The sequence below is a fragment of the mitochondrial genome of Salvia miltiorrhiza (genome assembly GCF_028751815.1).
Source record: "Salvia miltiorrhiza mitochondrion, complete genome".
NCBI lineage: Eukaryota > Viridiplantae > Streptophyta > Magnoliopsida > Lamiales > Lamiaceae > Salvia > Salvia miltiorrhiza.
The window spans coordinates 207,501-226,135 of NC_023209.1; the positions used below are offsets into that span (position 1 = coordinate 207,501).

Sequence of the window (18,635 nt, forward strand, 5' to 3'; positions counted from 1 at the left end):
CGATTGCCAGGGGGCTAGCGCCCAATCGCGGTGATCTCCCAAAAAAGAAAAGAAAGAATTATTTAACAAGAAAACCGCTTAGCTACATCTCCTGCCGGGCCGGGTGATGCCGATTGAGTGCTAGGAAGACCGCCCATCAATGACCTATCCATATTCGTTGGCCTATTGATCCTTATTGAGGAGATATTCTCTTTACTACTGTACTGTAGCTCGGGTGGATCTATCCCTATCGAGTGATTTAGCTCCACCTATTTAGTCGGAATTCACTAGGTTATTAACGCTTTGAGTCCATTAACTCAAGGACTTTGGTTTCATGCCAGTAGACGCAATTCCATTAGCAGCAATTCCGGGAACTCACCTACCGACGTCCTACCGGGCCGACCGATGTTAGCTCCCTACTGAGTAGATACACCTACTGAACCAACCGATCCCCTAAAGGACAACAAACCGAATGACCTACTAGTGATTCCCGTTAGAGAACACCTTTAGGAGAATCAACGCGTCCTTCTTGCCCCGATTGAGAAAGTCTTTGAAGAAAGAAGCTCGGGTCCTAGCGCTACTCTTAACACTTGGCGCTTCCTACATGAAGGAAAGAAACCAGGGACTTCCGCCACATCAACGAAAAAGATGCTTTTAAGACACCTTTGCCGGCGCGTCTATCACGAGGAAGACAGAAAGGCCGAGAAATGCCCATCTTTGGGTTAGCTCGGGATGAACGCTTTAGCTGCAGGTAGTTTCAACCCGTAGCTGTAGTATTGAATGTTGTTTCTTTGACGGGAGTCGCAGATCCTCTGCCGGTAGTGGAAGGCGAGATGTAGGCCTATCGAAAGTGAAGCTACTAAAATACAATCCGATCTAGCTTCTGAAAAAGCTATTCCGATGGTCGATTAAACTGGATTTCTCCTCTATATCATCTTTCATGCTTTAAAGCTATCATTCCTTTCCTTTCGAAGAAAGGGAGGCGTGGAAGTGAGTTGATCTGAAGCGGAGACTGCACGTTCTCTTCGATCGTTTATGAGAGGTTACCGGATTATTGCCATAATTGTATAATATGGTGGGTCACGCAGTTGCTTCCTCGCTATTTGGATTGTTCAAGTAGAGGCGCCCCATTGGATCAAGTATCACATGAGAGGAACCTCGATTGTAGCTTAAGCGCACTTGGATTCTTGCTAAGCCCTTGATTGAATCTCCCTTGCTTACTTTACGGAATAGCTTTGCATTGATGATAGACCAAGGCAACGGGGCATCCCAATACTGACATGAGGTGTAGCTGGGAACCACTCCATGGCTTGTTCTACTCCTCGCCAGGAATCGATCTGTAATGCAGTTCCCCGTAGGGTGTGGAAAGTGTGTTGTCCTTTCAACCCCGGGAGCCTTCATCGCTGTGTGAAAGCGAGGAAAGAGCCCTGGCCGGCAAAGGTCTTTGGATCGGGATAAAGCGTTTGCTTTCTTTCGGAAAAGTCACTTTGTTAGTAAAGGTCGGGTCCGTAGCTGCACCGATTGAAGGGATTAGCTCGGGAAGAAAGTAGATCTCCTGCCGATTGATGCCCATTGAGGAACTCCTTTTCGAAGAAGAAGAAGAGAGCTCAGTAGCTCAATAAGGATTTAAACCTAGCTAGGAAGGGAAGTAGCTCGACCTCAACTTGGAAGTGTGCAGTGTCAGCTAGGGATATGCGATATGCTAGGGTAGGAGTCGGTGCTGCTGGTACTACGATTGAGAAGGAGACGGATTGAGTATGCCTGAGAAGTGATATAGATCAATAGCATACATCTGCCTTATACTATATAGGAACGAAGCGATCCTAGGCAGGTGAGCGAGTGGGAGTGCAGGTTAACGCGGGTTTTTATCCTTGAGGAGCTTTATTTCAATTGAAGATTTTTTTAGTGTGAAGTGTAAGTAGTAAGGGCGCATTTCACAATGATAAACATAATATACCTTGTTTAAGGGTTGGGTCTTGAATAAGAATAAGGAATAAAGTATTTATAACTCTAAGATAGAACTCTCTGATCGAATTGAAAGCTCTTGCTTGTTGTCTGTAGCGGTAGTATATACTTTCATCTCTATACCGGGGTTTCTTCCTCTTGTCCGAATCTGCAACCTTCATTAGCAGATTCTTTTTCTGTGGTTTCCCTGATCAAACTAGAAGTTACCAAGGAACCGTGCATAGCACTGAATAGGGAGCCGCCGAATACACCAGCTACGCCTAACATGTGAAATAGATGCTTAAGAATATTGTGCTCAGCCTGAAATACAATCATAAAGTGGAAAGTACCAGAGATTCATAGAGCATCAGAAAAGCTTCCTTGACCAATTGGATAGATCAAGAAAACAGCAGTAGCAGCTGAAAGAGGAGCTGAATATGCAACAGCAATCCAAGGGCACTTAGTCAGACGAAAACTAAGTTCCCACTCACGTACCCGACTCGAAATAGCTTTATTTGCACCGTTCCCTTCTTTATCGAATAGGGAAGGAGGCCGTCACTTCAAATTTGACTAGGGATGAGAACCAGAGAACGCTCTCCACTAAGACTCCCGTATGATATGCAGGTCCAAGCACAAGGCGAACAATGCCTATCCTTGGGATCCTAGCTTTGCAGCAGGGGGCCAAAACCCCCGTTTAACTAGCTCTTTCGACATCCTGCCGGGAGTTCAAGTATTCCCTTTTGTTTTGATTAAGATTAACCATTCGTAACTCTCCTCAACTGAAAGCAGTGTAGGGATATTCCCTAACGTACTAGAGTATGCTATTCTATTCGTTGATGGTTCACCGGAAGGATAAAGCTTCTGCGATCAAGAGGACGACTTACGATCCTGTCTACAAGGCACGACTTCATATAGTCAAATCGAACGAGAGGTATGAAACGAGCATTTTTGTGTACAGACACTGGCCGGGATCCCGAGGATAGGAATCGGGCAAAGGCATTCCCTATTGGAAGGGGGCAGGCTCTCTCTAAGCATTTCTTTTCCACCTCGTTTTCTAGAGCTTCAGGCTGGTTCAGTATCCGCGAAAACTCTATGCATGCCGGTTGTAGCTTATCTTTATCCTGTGTATTGGTGCGTACTTGTGAACACTGGTTGGGAATACCCACCCGTGCTTGAACTTCCATCTCTGCTTTCATGCTCTCAGTCAATGGTCCCCAATTCCTAACAAAGCATACTAGGATGACAAACAGGATTAAATCAAACAAGCAAGCTACAAGCTAAGCAACGAGCAAAGAATCAAACAAACAAAAGACTTTCTCTTGACCGCAGCTAAAATCGAATCCGGACTGAAATGAACAAAATCTCTTCGGTATGCGCGAAGTGTCAGAGTTCTATCTTAAAAGAAAGTGGTATCGGATGTGTCACGCGCTTAGATCGTGGAGTTCAAGTTCAGTACCAACTCCCATAAGCGGCGTAAGCGGACAGAGTATAGATTATAAGGAGCACAAAAGCAGCAGGGTTGGCTGTAAAGTCCCAGGGACAGATTGAATCAGAGAGCTGGCAGACTAGTTAGGAAGAGAGAAGACTGAGCAAAAGGAAGTTCCAGTTAAGGAATAAGAATGGTGCGATGCTGCTGGGAGATCCTCCACTGATGTACAAGAATGAAATTCACATAGGTAAGTAAATGCCTCCTCTTTAATCGAGGCGAAAATCCGTTTAGAGCTTGGAGGGAAGGAAAGAAGCTACTCTCGGGGGACCCAAGATTCTCATTCAACTACCTTAACTCTGATTTTATCAGTCAATCTACTTCTTCTCAAATAGAGGTAAATGGAAAAAAGACAAGGCAACTACAGGTCTTCCCCCTTTGGATTCCCCTAAACTTCACCAAGGAAACGAGCTTGAAACAACAAGAAGAAAACGAAAGGGAAGACAGAAGGCAATTGGCGCTTAGACAGTAGATGCCGAAGATGCTCTGATTTATGAGTCCGATTCACTAGTAAGACTAGGCAGTTCCAGTCTATTCACTCGATCGCACTCCTGGAGGAATATGTGCATCTAAAAGATCCTTGATACTGTGTCCAATCCCGAAATTAGTTCTATACATATGACCAGCAACAAGAAAAAGAAATGCAATAGCTAAATGATGATGAGCCATATCAGTCAACCACAAACTTTGTGTTTGTGGATGGAATCCTCCAAGAAGGGTTAGAATGGCAGTTCCTGCTCCTTGGGAGGTCCCAAATAAATGACTACTCGAATCAGGGTTTTGAGCATAAAGATTCCACTGACCTGTAAAAAGTGGGCCTAACCCCTGGGGATGCGGTAATACATCTAAGAAATTATTCCATCGAACGTACTCCCCTCTGGATCCAGGAATAGCGACATGTACTAAATGTCCTGTCCAAGCCAAGGAACTTACGCCGAAGAGTCCTGACAAATGATGATTCAGACGAGATTCGGCATTTTTGAACCACGAAACGCTCGGTTTCCATTTCGGTTGTAAGTGCAGCCAACCTGCTATTAAGGATATGGCAGAAAGAAATAATAGAAAAAGAGCTCCGGTATAAAGATCTTCATTAGTACGTAAACCGATTGTATACCACCACTGATAAACACCCGAATACGCGATATTCACTGGGCCAAAAGCACCCCCTCTAGTAGTCCAGTCCGGAGGGAAACGAGAATCCCTTACAATAAGGCGGAAGTCGACGATCCCTTAGTAGTAAAGGTACCTTCGCTCCTCATTAGTTCATTAGTCTACTACCAGGTTAGCAGACCGGTCCCATTCGTCTTCTTCAACTCTTAGACTACAACATTAACATTCGCCGGCACCAGCTCCGGAAACTAAAGACTGGACTTGCTCTAATAAAAGACAAGGTCAAATCAGATCTATACTCTTTATGCCGGGTTTGATCATTCTATTTCATCGATCCGGAGGTCGCAACTTAGTCTTCTCCTGAATTCCGAAGTGTAAACAACGACTTTTCTCTCGCCCTCATAAATACCGTGAGAAGAACGTCCGGCTACTACGTTTTTACCTTCTGAAAAACAACATACGGCTAAAATCATGCGTTATTTCGCTACTTTCAAAGCCCAATAAGGAAATCCATCTTTAACTAAACAATTCTTTGGTGAAGGGAAGGCAGCGTACAACCAGTCCGACTCTCCGCATCTACATTGTAGAAAGCGCTCGTAACTCGTAGCTTTAGTGTTATAAGTCTACTAGTGCGAAAAACTCCCTTTCTGATAGCGAAAAGCGCCCTTCCTCACAATATAAGGTTGAGGCGTTTAATAATACCGCTAGAATGCTTGAATGCACACACGGAACTCATACTGTCACTCGCATAACGCGTATCCTCCTATTGACCTATTGAGGAAAACCCCGGTCATAGCTACATCGCCTTAGCTGCACCTATCGAATACCGCGTCTCCTCATACTTTTTGCTTGAACGCCTTCAGTCCTTTAGCAACAGTGAGGACAGAAGAAACGGACATAGTCGTTTAGCTCGTTAATCGCTTTAGTGCAATCGCTGCCATCGCCCTCTTGGTTATGAAGAGGGTATTAAAACAAGAAAGGAAGACACGTTAGCTACACATCTTGAGGAAAGACAACACGGGTTAGCTCTTATAAGAAACCGAAGACGTGGACATCTGAGGTTATGAGAGGGCGGTAGCTCCTTGCCCTCTTGTCTTCTTCTTGCTCTTCCTCTCCCGCTCCTCGCTTTTATTCAATTATAAATTAAGAACCACTTTAATTAATGAAAGATTTATTTGTGAATGAGAAATACAACTTTTCTGTCTTCATAGGAAAAAATGGTACAATGGAAAATTGATCAAGTGGGCTAGGGGAGATAATCTTGATTATATCAATGGTTGCTTCAACCCATACCGGGTTTTGAGCAACCGAAAGATCTTCAATCATTTTGTTCAAATAATCAGTATTATTAAAATTAAATAAGGTTTCATCATTAATGACATGCTCCTTGATCAGTTCATAGGTTGTCCACTGATCAGGAATTCCGATTCCTCTTTCTTGTAAAAATACGTTAATTTGATTCACGATAGTGGAATGAAGTACCTCGAGATTGCCACTCTTCATCTCGGTTGATTGATTTTCATCTTTGACTGTTCCGCTCTTCCTCTAAAAACGAGGAGAGACTTTGTATTCAGTTTGGTTTTTCCAAGAAGGGATGGAACCTTTCGAACCATGTCTCTCGGGGAAGCGCTCTTGAAGCTACCTTCTCCTCGAGGTATGGTTTGAGTCCTGGTGCGGAACTCCGTTAGAAAAGAAAGAAGTGAGTTCTCTCTTTATTTATGATAATTGGGGTGACGCTCTCTATTCCTTCCCCATCCACGAGGGAAATTTTCATAGTTCAAACCTTTCATCCGAACTAGGCTACGATCTTTCTTCTCTTATGAGATTTCTAGTTTGCAAAAAAAGCAACCTTTCTCTTAGCATACAAGACAGAGTCCCCTTAGCCGTGCAGTGAGTGGTACTCCGTCACCAGAGTCGACAAAGCAGTCATAGGTAGCAAGACAGAGAGTAGGATTACCAGGCCCCTTGCTTCTTTCATAGGTAGGGCTTTCACCACTGGAAATTGTTCCGTTCCTGCATTCATTAAAGAGTTAAGTTACCGGTACTCCATCCCCTTTTGGAGCGTATCCTTTTTCATCTAATGCCGTCTTTTCCAACTCCCTTTCTTCCCGTCTCAGTCATCTCTCTTACCTGAACATAGAAGAGAGGGGGTTAGCGAAATCCCCCTTATGAGCCCGAAAGCCGTATGAAGGAAAGCATGCAAAAAAGTCAACTAGACAAAATGGGTACCACTCCATAAGAAGAGATTCACCAGGCACTCGAAATAGAACAGATTCAGCGGGCACTCTTCTATTCTCAAAGCCATAGAGGAAAAGCCAGTATGCCTCTTATTCTTCTAAGGAATTTCCCTACGAAGGGCTAGTTGTCGTCACCGATGAATAGTGAATCGACATGACTGACTGAAACATGACCGAATCTTGAATCTTTCTTACTGAATCTCGAATCGCCTTTGAATCCAATCTGTCGAAACCCGAGATCTGGGGCACTAGCCTTTCTTCGTGTATCCCCTTTATCGCCTATAGGAAAGGTTAAAATGCAACTCGTCTATTATTACATTACTTAGTTGTGCCTAAGACATGCTAATTGGAGAAGTACTGGACGGACGCCCAGAGGAAGATATCGCTCTTTCGAGATGAAGTCCTCAGTCTCGTAGTCTCAAGTCAAGGTTTTTGGCAAGGCCAGCTAGTGCGGGTGATGGGTCCAAGATTCAAAGGATCGAAATCGAGCTCTAAACGCAGGGCCTACGTAGAAGAAGTACGGACGCTTACTTGTAGCCATTGCTCAATCTGGCTCCGAAAGAGGAGTCTTAGCGCCTTCAGCCGGTCTTGTATAGAAGGAGAAGGGCCCTAGTCGCTAGCTCTATTCCCTGGTCCATTTGATCAGTGAGTCTCTAAAGGAAATTTTGTCTTGCATGAAAGAAGGATCGGGTTAGTGATCCAAGATCATGTCAAGGCTCTTGTGCGTCGCCGGCTCCCACTTCGCTTTGTGATTATTGGGGTGCTATAGTGTCTTTGCCTCCTCTACTGAGAGAAAGTTGTGGGTAGGACCCCTGTTTACGATGGCCGAGTCTTCTTCCTCTTCCTATGCTTTTAGTAGACTAAGACTCAGACTAATGAATATATTAGCACTGCAAGGGTAGGAATATTCCTAGTCAACTATTTTAATACTAAGAAGACTTTGATTCCTACATCGTTTGTATCTCCGATCCTCAATCCGTTGATTCCGAACCCAGGGCAAGCAAATAGGCACCTTTCCCTAGAGTTCTTTCTCGGGGGCTACTAGTTGCGGCTCTGAAGTTCCCGATTTGACAGAGTTAGATAAGCCAACTCCTACCTTTTCAGAAGTCCGGAGAGCGGTAGCCTAGCCTCTTCACATCCATCCTAGATATGGCACTTTCTTCTAGGGCCACATCCCAGTATATACGAGCAAGACCTGATGGCATGAGATCTTCTTTCCAATAGGTCCCCCTGAGGCCGAAAGAAACTTGCTTTCCTCTGCCGGTAGTAGACTCAAGATAACTCCCGTTCAAGCGAAGAATTGAATTGAGGCGAAGACTAGTATAGTAGAGGAGTTTCTTCCGTTGTCCCAGATCCGTGTATCCTAGAGCCCCAACCTAACCTCGCGGCAAACGAAATCGTTAGTTTGACCGGTCCCGTGGATCTATCATCTGGGTTTGCAAGCGTACCTTTCTCTGGAATAATCTTTCGCTTTAGCCGGCTAATAATGATATCTATTCTATTCTTTCGGCTTTCACCTCTGAAAGATCCTTGCCCGGGCCAAGCAAATATGTCCTCTTTCCCGGGATCGGGCCCTAGAGCCCAACCGAAGTAATAGAAAATGCGAGAAAGCGGAGGAGACTAGCTAGCTTTCCAACTTAACGCCGGATGAGAGGTGGTGGTACTCATCCCCTATATACAAGGAGTCTTACCCGGGGATCCGTAGTAGAGAGTCGAATCATCGGACTCGGCGATCTGTGGTAGGTAGCCCTTTAAGAGTAGGAAAAGGCAGCGCGGGTGAAGAAGCGGCTCCATACTGGGGAGATAACTTGGAGATTGTTAAGAGTTTCGCCGGCAAAGGGCCATATTCTCGCATAGGAGGAAAAGGGCAGTGAAGACTTTCTTTGGATTCCCTCTAAAACGCAACGGGAAGAAAACAAATTGGAAGGGCTTACAGAACACACAGAACACAGGAATTTGGAACAGGAGAATAGGCGAGAAGAATGGGCGGGGCAGGAGTAGGCGAGAAGCGGCACAACCGAAAGATGAACCGGTGACATTGGCATTTGAAAAGAAGAAGGGAGAAAGAATCAAATCCGGACCTACGGAGCTTTAGAAAAAACCGTTTGATCGGTAGGTTAGGTGAGAGAAGCAAAGCAAGTGATACTGATGATGCTCAGGGAGTAGCATCAGTTGAACGATAACACCGGCGAAGGTTTGAAAAATCCTCTAGCCACTAGTTCAACTCAACTCCTTAAGAGTCACCCCCTATACTGAATTAGCTTAGTAGGGCGTCTTCGGATCTTGTATCATATTTAATAATAGTTTCTTTGCTTCTTTCTTCGGTCTCAGCTCAGACTAATAAGCCTTATTTACTGGCTCAGTAAGGGTAATAGCGACAATGTGTCCTTCTAGCAATGTGTCCCTTCCGGGTTATAAACCTTTCCTTTGTCAACACGCCTATATACGTCACTCGAAAGCGCCTTATTCCCCACCTCATGGGTATTTCCTTATTTGGTTTTCAAGTAGCGTTATGTAGCATTCAAATAGCCGTATGTTGTTTTCAGAAGGTGAAAACGAAAGGTAAAACGTAGCCGGACTAAAGGTGAGAAGTAGAGGTTTAGGCTTGCCCCTGCTAGTCTTTAGGTTACACATTTATGCCCAGAAGTAGCTGCATTCTGTTTCGGTAACGAAGGCTTTCCATTTATTTGATTTCGCCTTAGGAGAGCTCCTTTCTTATTGTTATGCCCCTTTAAAGAGAGTTTAACACTTACTAAGTAAGAGCTAATAGGAAAAGAAGAGGGAAAGAACAGACGGTTCTTCTCATATAGGATATTACCGATTTTTCTTTAGTCTTTCCTTTAGGCCATTCGATATGAACGTGAGTGGTCTCGTAATGAACTCAGTATGTGTAGCTAAGCGGTTAAAGCACCTGCCGAATCAGAATCAACAGAAGAATCAACCGAACAAGAACAAAGTAACCCATCAGAAGCTGCCATCGCAGGTAGTCTACCCGCAAGATGCCTGGAGATCACGAGGTAGTAGTCACCAAGTGCTTATCGATACGCGGATCTGGATTATTCCTGTGAAATGGTTGTACTAATTGGAAGTTCTAGTTAGTGTTCCTAGTCATTGTCAACGAAGCAAGTATTTCTTCGTTCATAAGGAAGATTCCCAAAGCGAACCTCCTTTTACTGATAGATCGGACCTCCTGCAATAGAAACCAGGGAAAGTAGTCTAAGTTGCACTCACTCAAAGCGGTCAATGAAGAAGTTTCCCTAGTCTATTTAGTAATGGTGCTATAGATATCATGAGCTGACCATGCCATAGCGTAGTAAGCCTACCTATCATCTATTCCACGTAGCGAGCCTAGTCTGGGATCTTTTCCCATAGCCTTCTTTATTCTTTTAAAACCGGGATCTTTTTTTTTCCTAAATCCATTCACCTTGCTAGCCTAAGGCCTTAATTAAGAGTTATCCCTTCGGAAAGCCGAAACCACCTCAAATAACCCAATGGCGTACGAATATCTGCTTCGAAAGGACCAAGAGAGTCTTTATTTACGCTATTCTTCGCATCTCGAGAGAAGCTAGTGAGCATCCCATCTCATAAGGAAAGCCTTAAGGCTTGGTTGCGGGGGAGAAGGATCAGTCTAATGGGACCTAGAGGAGATAGAAGCTGTAGTTAGTGAGTTGCCTGCCTTCGGGCTGACTCTAGAAATGACTTATACTTATTAAGTTAAGAGTAGCTTAGCAATGCTCAAAGATCTCGCCTAGCGGGAAGGATTGCTGCTAGATTCTATACCCCATCAAAGAATGAAAGTCGAATCGCAAGTCCGCTTAGCAAGTACCTTTCAATCCAGCAGCGGTGCTAATGAGTTACAGAGCTCCTGTTGCTAATGGACTCAACGAAATCGCCGGTCTGAGTTCGAGTTCTGGAATCAATGGAATCCAAGGACTCAAAGCAGTAAACCAAAGGACCTAAGCCTACGCGGTTTCTTCCTCACTCAATAGTAATAGGTTTCAATCGGGTTGGTTCCAACCCCCGTATGCCAGCCTCAATCCATCAATGGTAGTTCGCCAGGCCCGATCTAACTATTTAAAGGGGAGTTAGCATCATCAATCTATCTGGTAGTTCGCTTCAATCATCAAGCTTGCCACTACTCTATTTCTATTCCGCCTTCCCCTTAACCCTTAAACGGTACCACGAGAAAGATTTTTTTAAACGGGTGCATACGTTGCTGTAAAGCTCTCCTCACCTATGTCTTTCATCAATTCACAAAACTATGCTACCAGAGCAAGCTTTGGTTATGGTTTAGCCCTATTGTTAAACTCTCCTGCCTGCCCTGTCTTCGTCAGAAGAGAAAGAGAAGGCATAAAGAGAAGAGAAGGAGACATGGGAAAGGTGGCACAAAGCGGCCTTGCCGAACAAAGACGGATTGAGGGCGGCAAAATAGAATGAAGAGTCCCGCATGAAGGGAGCTGGTAGTAAGGAATGGGAGTCAGCACAAAGAGAAGGCACATCAACCTTCGGCAAAGCCAAAGCTCGAAATCTGTCGTCGATCAACTCCACTAATTAAGGTTTCAAGCGGTTCCTAGCTATAGGAGCATCTTTTTATTTAATAGACAGATAACCCTTGCCTTACTAATAGAAAAGCTTACGCCGTCCTTACTAGACAAGTTCGGCTTAGACTTTGAGGGAGTCGGATAGGCACAACCATCAACGAGACCATAGCCAATAGGCTTCTTGCAGAGGGGAGACATCCACAGATCACTTCTTTATATGAATTGGCTGCCCCTATTATAGGGGATTCTATAAATAGAGTTAGACCACCTGCCACTTCTTGATCACCGAATTTCATGTTCACAGAGGGCGAAGAGCAAAGGGACCATTCTCTTATCTATCTTATAAAGTAAATGATTCCCTCGCCTAGGTAAGGCTTTCACCTTTCACATCCCATTTCAGTACGTAGCCTGATTCTCTCTTCATTGGCCATTAGTGATCGAACAGCCGTTGAAGAGGTCTTGACTACGATGTTATTCGATGAGCATTCTTCCTGGTATTGAAGCGTTTAACTAGCTGGAAAGCCAAGAGTAAACTAGCTTGTTTTGTCAGGTTAAGCAGAAGTATCTGACTCCGCCAATTCGGAATTGAATTACCAGTTGAACTTATATACGTCACCAATTCCACGATGGTTGTTAGTGAAAGAAAGGTAGGAAAGTTCCGGGGGCTCGAAAGACTAGAGGAATCTTCCTTGTGGGGGAGCTCAGCGAAGCCGAGGTTCGATCGACTTCAATTTGATTAGACTCCTTATTAGTTAAACTATTCTTTGTACTTATCTCTTATGGGGTGAAGAAAAGAGCTATTATTGAGCTATGCTATGAAGAGAGCTACGCGGTAGGAAGACAGGTTTAGAAGGAGAAGGCACAGGAACAGGATGATTATCGATGGGCTAAGAGGAGTCCCAGTGCCCGGGTACAAGCACCTCCGAGGCCTGCATGCGAGCTTCAGCATCTTCAGATCTTGAGGGATACCGATCAACAGGTCGACATTGGCGTCGGATTGGACAACGAACTATATATCTGTTAAACGATAACCTCGCCTCATTGGTGATTGATCACATAAGGTCTGAAAAGCGCTTTCTCTATTCTATCACTTCCGCTTTCTTCTTTGCTTTCGTTTCTTTCAGAACCTGCTCATCTCAACCTGACAGCTGACTGGCTGCCTTACCGACCGGAATGATTGAAGAATTCAATTGAACAAGGGGCCAATGACTCCCTTCTTTACGTGCCTTACACCCCTGACTGCGACACTGACTTACTTGATTGATTCATTCTTTTATTTCGCGAGGGCTGACTAATCTCCTCTTCTTCTACTCATAAGAACCAAAACAGGCACTCGTAACCGTCCCTAACCTCTGTCTCTAACCTATTCCCTTTCCTATGTCCTTTTACCCTTTGAACAGCAACCGGAACATGGTCCTAGCCCACAATGCCCATGAAGAACAATAACTCACTTTTTTTCATATTCCTTTGATATAAGAAAGAAGACTCTGAGTTTAGGCTCAGAACAAATGGAAAGAGAATGGAACCAGCAAGGCTTAAAAGCGCCTCGATCCAATTTGCGACCCACCTTGAGTTATTTTCCAACACGTTCCCCCCCATTTTCAATACCTTCTGTAATCAAAGCTTCTGTAGTAAAGTGGAAGGAAATCTGAGACAAGTGTTCTGGCAACTGCAACGCTCCCTGAAAGGTCTAACTCATCCGCCGTTTCTGATTCAAAAATCAAGAATGTCTGTCCCCCTCTTCCTTTGGTTGAGCTAGCCCACGGGCTTCTCTTATTTGTCCGTCCGCAGGGGAGGAAGCTCTCCTATATCATTAAGAACCGGACCTAGCATCTTTGGTTCTCGCATCCAAAATAAGTGGGGTGCTTATGCCGAAGTAGTTGGTGAAGTGCGCCAATGGGTAGGGAGGAAACGTAAGGGTTTCATTTAGCCCACGTTCCAGGCCAAGAAAGAGAGTCTACGAGCTAGCGAGTGAAAGACTGAAAGGATTAAACCGCTGATGAGTGAGAGTACAAGCGTACGAATCAATCAAGGGATCCATTCCCACTATCTTTACTAAAAGAAGAAGGGCGAAAACTCCTACTTTTTACGTTTCATATAGTGAGAAAAGTTAGCTCGTTGATTTCCCTCTGGTTGACTAAAGTATGCACAGGAAAGGAAGACCGATCAGCTGCTGATTTACACCTCTTTGGGACTTATCTCACAGGAATAACACCGATCTACTTCTTATTCTACTGCGAAACTGGTCACAAAGGACCGATATAGCCTTAGATTTAGGACAGATTTACCTCTGATTCTAGCTCTAATCTGACTCCTATTCTTGACATTTACCTCGGACTATCGAGCTACCCTTCTGCTGCTATAGCCGCTGTGAGTGGATGGCCCCTGCTGAATCCCTTTAGTCACGTACCTGTACTATATAAGGCTTTTCCTTCTGCTCTTCTCTTACACCTACGAAAGATTCTCATAATAACAGCAACTATAGGTCTAGTCTTACTTCTTGATTAGCTACAAACAAGACAGCGCTTACCCTACCTTCTTCGATTAGCCATATCCGTATCAGCCTTATTGGAAGGACAAGTATTGAAAGAAGAGGGGTAAGACTTGAGCGATTTCCCCTAAGGTTTACCGCATATTCCAATAAAGAAGAGAACTACGACCACTAAGATGCGTAAATCCTTTCATCGAAAAGAAGATTCGTAAAATTGTTCAATCGAAAACTTATTCAGCATCTGACCTATTTATATTCTATTTTGTGTTTCAGCTCAATCGTAGTGCGCACCCGTCTATCTGAATGAGAACTGACTGGCAAATCAGAGTACTTCTTTATGTGACACCCGCCTCCGGCATCGAAAAACCACCTGTCAATTTGCTTGAAATTGAGTGTTCCGTCGTAAATCTATTTAAGCAAAAAGGGCAGTTCCTGTTACCACTTCAGAAGAGATTAGGATAGACCTTCTGGTAACGCTACCAGATACGTTCCGAGTCCGAGGTTAGACGGCGGCTCACCACGAGATGAGCTGTGTCTTTCGATCACGTATGAATCCCTTCACTATTGATTGCAAACAGGCCTTGCGCTTGTTGGATGCCCCGGCGTAAAGAGGCTCGATTCAGAGTCAAAGTCGGTAATTCCTTTCCTCATGTCCTTCATCGGACGAGTGGAATTGGCTGAAAAGAGCCTATATTGACCCAGATTTCCGCAACCCAACCGCAAAGATAGATCCATTGATCCACGCCAATATGAACCGGAAAGGCAGCTTTGGATCGACAAATGGACAGTTAAAGGGTCTAGTTTTCTATTAAATCGTAATTCTTTCTTGAGCACTAAGCAGGTTCGCTTAGAAGTATCTCAACTTCCTCACTCGCATCTTTGTTCCTTTGTTTCGTCTTTGGTCTCGAGTCCGGGTCTTCTCTCTTCCTTCCTCTCTTTTCCCGCACAATATCGCTACATGTGTTTCAAGCGCCTTCCTGGTGCTTAATTGGGCTCTATTCTTCATATATCGGTGAACCGAGCTAACTCGATAGGCATCAAACGGTTTCAATCGGCCGGAGATCTACTGTCTTTGCTAACCTAGCTACTCAATCGGTCACCCGAGCCCAAGCATTCCTACAGTGCTAAAAGAGTTCATCAACCGGGCATGGCAAGAGCGACTTTTCAGGCTACTAGTCCCAGATCTCTTGCCAAAAGAGGGCGAAGATGAACACCTAAGGCAACCATCCATGAGCTTCTTTTTAGGGATTCCCGCTAATAAATAGAAGGGACGCCAGACAGCAAACGGATTTCATCCATACCAATTTGTTTAGGAATTACTTTCATCTAATAGTTGCCCCATAGGAATCATTAAATCCCAATCCTAAGATGAAAACTAGAACGAAGAGATCCATTTACCTACGGTTAGGAGCTAATAAATCAAAAGAATGCTAATATTCCTGAGTTTATTAGTAAGCTTCGAAAACAGCTAAAACAAAGGGGGTCCTAAAGAAGAAGAAAAGACAAGACCAAAGGGCCATCCTTTCTTTCATAGTTACAGATCTCTTCTCAAAGGAAGCCCTTCCTGGGGTTGCTAGCGCGGTCCTCTTACCATCATAACAAGAATATAGTATAAGAATAGCAAGTGGAGCAGTTGTGTTAACACCAGTAGAAATAGGGCATCCACATGCGAACACGTATGAATGAGTGGAGGTTTCGTGGAGTCTTTGAGAAGGGCATAGGGAAGAGAGGCACCACTGGTCAAGGGCTCATTAAAGGGCGGCAGTTCGTGTAATAAGAGGTGGAAATCGTCGATAAATGTTAGCTTAGAGGGCAGCAAGAATGCACCAGTTGGGTTGTTTTTCCGGGATGTCTTCTTACTTCTCTTCCCGTAGCTTAATCAACGCTTGAAAGCGACTTTCCATCAAAAAAGCGAAAGTTCACTCCTTAATAGAGAAGAAGAACTCTGCTCTCCTTAACCATTTACTTCACAAAAGAAATACTCTTTCCGATGCGATACAGACATGCTTAAACACATCCGATCGGAGAAAGAGCTATTCACGCATAAACACAAGGAAGACCACAGCTACCCATTAGCGAAACTAGCGACCTCCTCTAGGAGGCTTTTGGCAAAGCTCCTCTACTCTAGTCCCGAAGAAAGTAGACAATCCGGGTGTTTTCCTACTTGTTCCAATATCTGAGTTTACCCATTTATGGAATTACGCCAAACCGGATCTTTTCCTTCTTTATCGAGGATCACGAAACCCAGAAAGTGGATGAATTAGCTGAGCTGGTCAGATGCAATGGCAGAATAGAGATCATCTAATCCTATCTCATAGCTAAAGAAGAGGCAAAGTAGAGCTTCTCCTTCCTTTTCTCAACCGTCGCGGTAAAAACAAATAAGGAATAGCTGGCCTTCTTTAGTTCGAGATCAAGATCGGCAATCTCAATCCCAAATAAGGCTTTCGTCGGCACAAGATGAGCTAGAAAGGGTGTCAGATGAGTGGTATTCCTTATTAAAGGAGATGTAGCAGCACCAGAGCAGATGAATGAGAAAGTCGAGCGAAAGAACCCGTTTCCGAGGAGATTGATAGAGCTAACCAGATAATAGATCTAGCGGCCTAGGAAGAGAGTGGTCAATCTAGTGGGAAACCAAACCCCTTTCTATTCGTAAATCGAGAGTTTAGGAGAACAGATGTCTCTGAGATTGCCCCTTGTGGGACAGCCTATATAATCCAGTTCGAAGGGGTCGTTGAGTGTTTGTACCTTCAAAGCCGAACTTCACTAAAAGAAATGAGCTTTTCGCACTATATGAAACAAAAAAGGTAGCTCTCAAGTCAAGCTATCAAGTCCAGTCAAGCGTGAATAGCAGTATTGAATCCTTATTTCAGGATCATGGTTCAGGGTCTCTGGTAGTAGTCGTTAAAGAACTCAATCAAGAATCAAGTTTAAGTGCTGCTATGTAGCCGTTTTGGTTCCGGTTTAGTGACTCTTGTAAGGATGTTGACGTAACGTCTCTTAGCCATGGTATTCATCCCGATTTGTCTAATTATAGAATAACTAGAAATCTACCCCTACGGTCTTAGCTTAAGGAAGAACGGAAAAAGGACTAGTCCAAAGAAGGTTTTAAACGGCATCTGAAGGACTTCTCAATTGATGCTATGGTTCTTCTAAGGAGGAAAGGAAGACACACAAGCCAAGCGAAAAGGTTTCAGCCTAGGTAAGGGAGAAGTAAAGGTCCCAGGTAAAGAGCTAGGGATATAGGACACCTATAGTACAGATATCGGTACAAATACCGTTTATCCAATGCCAGGGAACTAACAGTTATAGTATCATACCAGTGAAATACCTGAGTTAATCGCTACTACCACTTGACTTGGTCGGTGCATTCCAAGTTATTTGTATAAGGGAAGCCCTCTTACTTTTATAACACCTAGGGATCATCTCTGGTTATGTGAAGAGTTCTTTTTCTATGCAATTTATGGTGCTTCTTTCGCGATAGAGTAAGGTCCCTAGCAGTAGGGTTAGAAGAGTAGTCCCTGTTATTGGTAAAAGCCCTGGATATTGTCCTTGGCCTGTGACCTTTACCTGTTACTTAAAACTCTTACTCTTTCCATTCAAGCTGTCGAAATGCGTTTAAAAGGCCTTTCTTTTAGATAAAGAAGGATGCTAATAGTTGCCTAGTCTGCTTTCGCTGTGCTAGTTTCTAAAGATGGATGGTACTCTCGAGCCTTATATGTATGTCGTTTTCAACCCCTTGCGATAGATCGTCTATCGAAGGATCGAACCGTGTCTTAAAAGGTCCTATTTTCAATAAGCCACCTGTAACTATATAGAAATAGCAGCTTTGGTGTCCCTCTTTCGGATGAGCTAAAAAGCGGAAGTAAGGCTGTCTTTCCAAGTAAGATCTGGGAATTGAATCCGAAAGGTGTTCTTTTGTCTTAGCTCTTCTTCCTTCTTTAGGAGAGATGAATGGAAACCCCGCTCTTCTATCTAGCTGTTTTGGAGTCCTACTAATCAATCTTGGAATCTGAGGCGTCTTTTGATTTATTAGCTCATAACCCGAAGGAAAGTAGCTAGGAGTTCTGAGTTCGTTGTTCTTTGAGGAGGGAAAGAGAGACCAAAGGTCTTTTCTTCCTTGTTTGGAATAGATAGATTCCATCCATCGGTTTTGTCTAGGGCTAGTGAGAAGTGTCTCCTTACCTGTATCTGTTCCCTTGGTATCGGCATTAGCCTGTACTAGAGGTTCTTTAATAGAAAGAGTTCCTGTTCATCACGAGATTTAACAAGAAGGACTAATAACAAATAGGAAGAGGAATTCCCTTAAATGTCACTCTAAAGTCTTCTATTAATACTAGTCCTTTCCTGTCGGAAGAAGAGATACCATTAATAAACCAAGCCCAAGAAGAGGCAGTTCACTCTTCTCTCTTACTTGTTCTATACCAATTCGTTTTAGCTACTTTAACACCGCTACTACTAGGGCGGATTCCTGAGCTCTTTCTCAAACCAACTAGGTAACAAATCAAGAAATAGTAGCTTTCTTCGTAGACCTTTTCTAGCTCCTGTTGTAAACTAGGAGTTGGGAATAGATTCGAAAGATGTAGAATCCTCAGAGTTCTTCTTAAGGCTAGGTAAATCCCGCTCATAGAGGTATCAGTTTTAGAGTCGTACTAATCTGCTTTTCCTAGGAACGAGTTTTCTTCCTTGCTTTCGTAGCTATTTTAGACAAGAACCGTGGGACTCTCATCAAAGGATTAGCTTGGTTGGTAGCCTTGGTTCTATCTCTTCTTGTTCTTGCTAGGAGTTCGAGTTCTTTATCAGAGATCTAGGAAAGAAGCAAGGAAAGATAGCTCTAAATAGAGGCCTTT

The 18,635-nt window shown here is 43.9% G+C and overlaps 4 protein-coding genes across 4 annotated transcripts; all 4 read right to left on the reverse strand.

Moving 5' to 3' along the window:
- Positions 1-1,059: 1,059 nt before the first annotated feature.
- On the reverse strand, positions 1,060-1,380 carry orf106c (hypothetical protein). Its single transcript has one exon. The coding sequence runs from the start codon at positions 1,378-1,380 to the stop codon at positions 1,060-1,062; it is 321 nt and encodes a 106-aa protein (YP_008992324.1).
- A 1,364-nt stretch (positions 1,381-2,744) lies between these two features.
- orf124b (hypothetical protein) lies at positions 2,745-3,119 on the reverse strand. Its single transcript has one exon. The coding sequence runs from the start codon at positions 3,117-3,119 to the stop codon at positions 2,745-2,747; it is 375 nt and encodes a 124-aa protein (YP_008992325.1).
- A 2,555-nt stretch (positions 3,120-5,674) lies between these two features.
- Positions 5,675-6,022, reverse strand: orf115a (hypothetical protein). Its single transcript has one exon. The coding sequence runs from the start codon at positions 6,020-6,022 to the stop codon at positions 5,675-5,677; it is 348 nt and encodes a 115-aa protein (YP_008992326.1).
- An 11,451-nt stretch (positions 6,023-17,473) lies between these two features.
- orf151 (hypothetical protein) lies at positions 17,474-17,929 on the reverse strand. Its single transcript has one exon. It carries the CDS (start codon positions 17,927-17,929, stop codon positions 17,474-17,476), a length of 456 nt encoding a protein of 151 aa, YP_008992327.1.
- Positions 17,930-18,635: the final 706 nt, after the last annotated feature.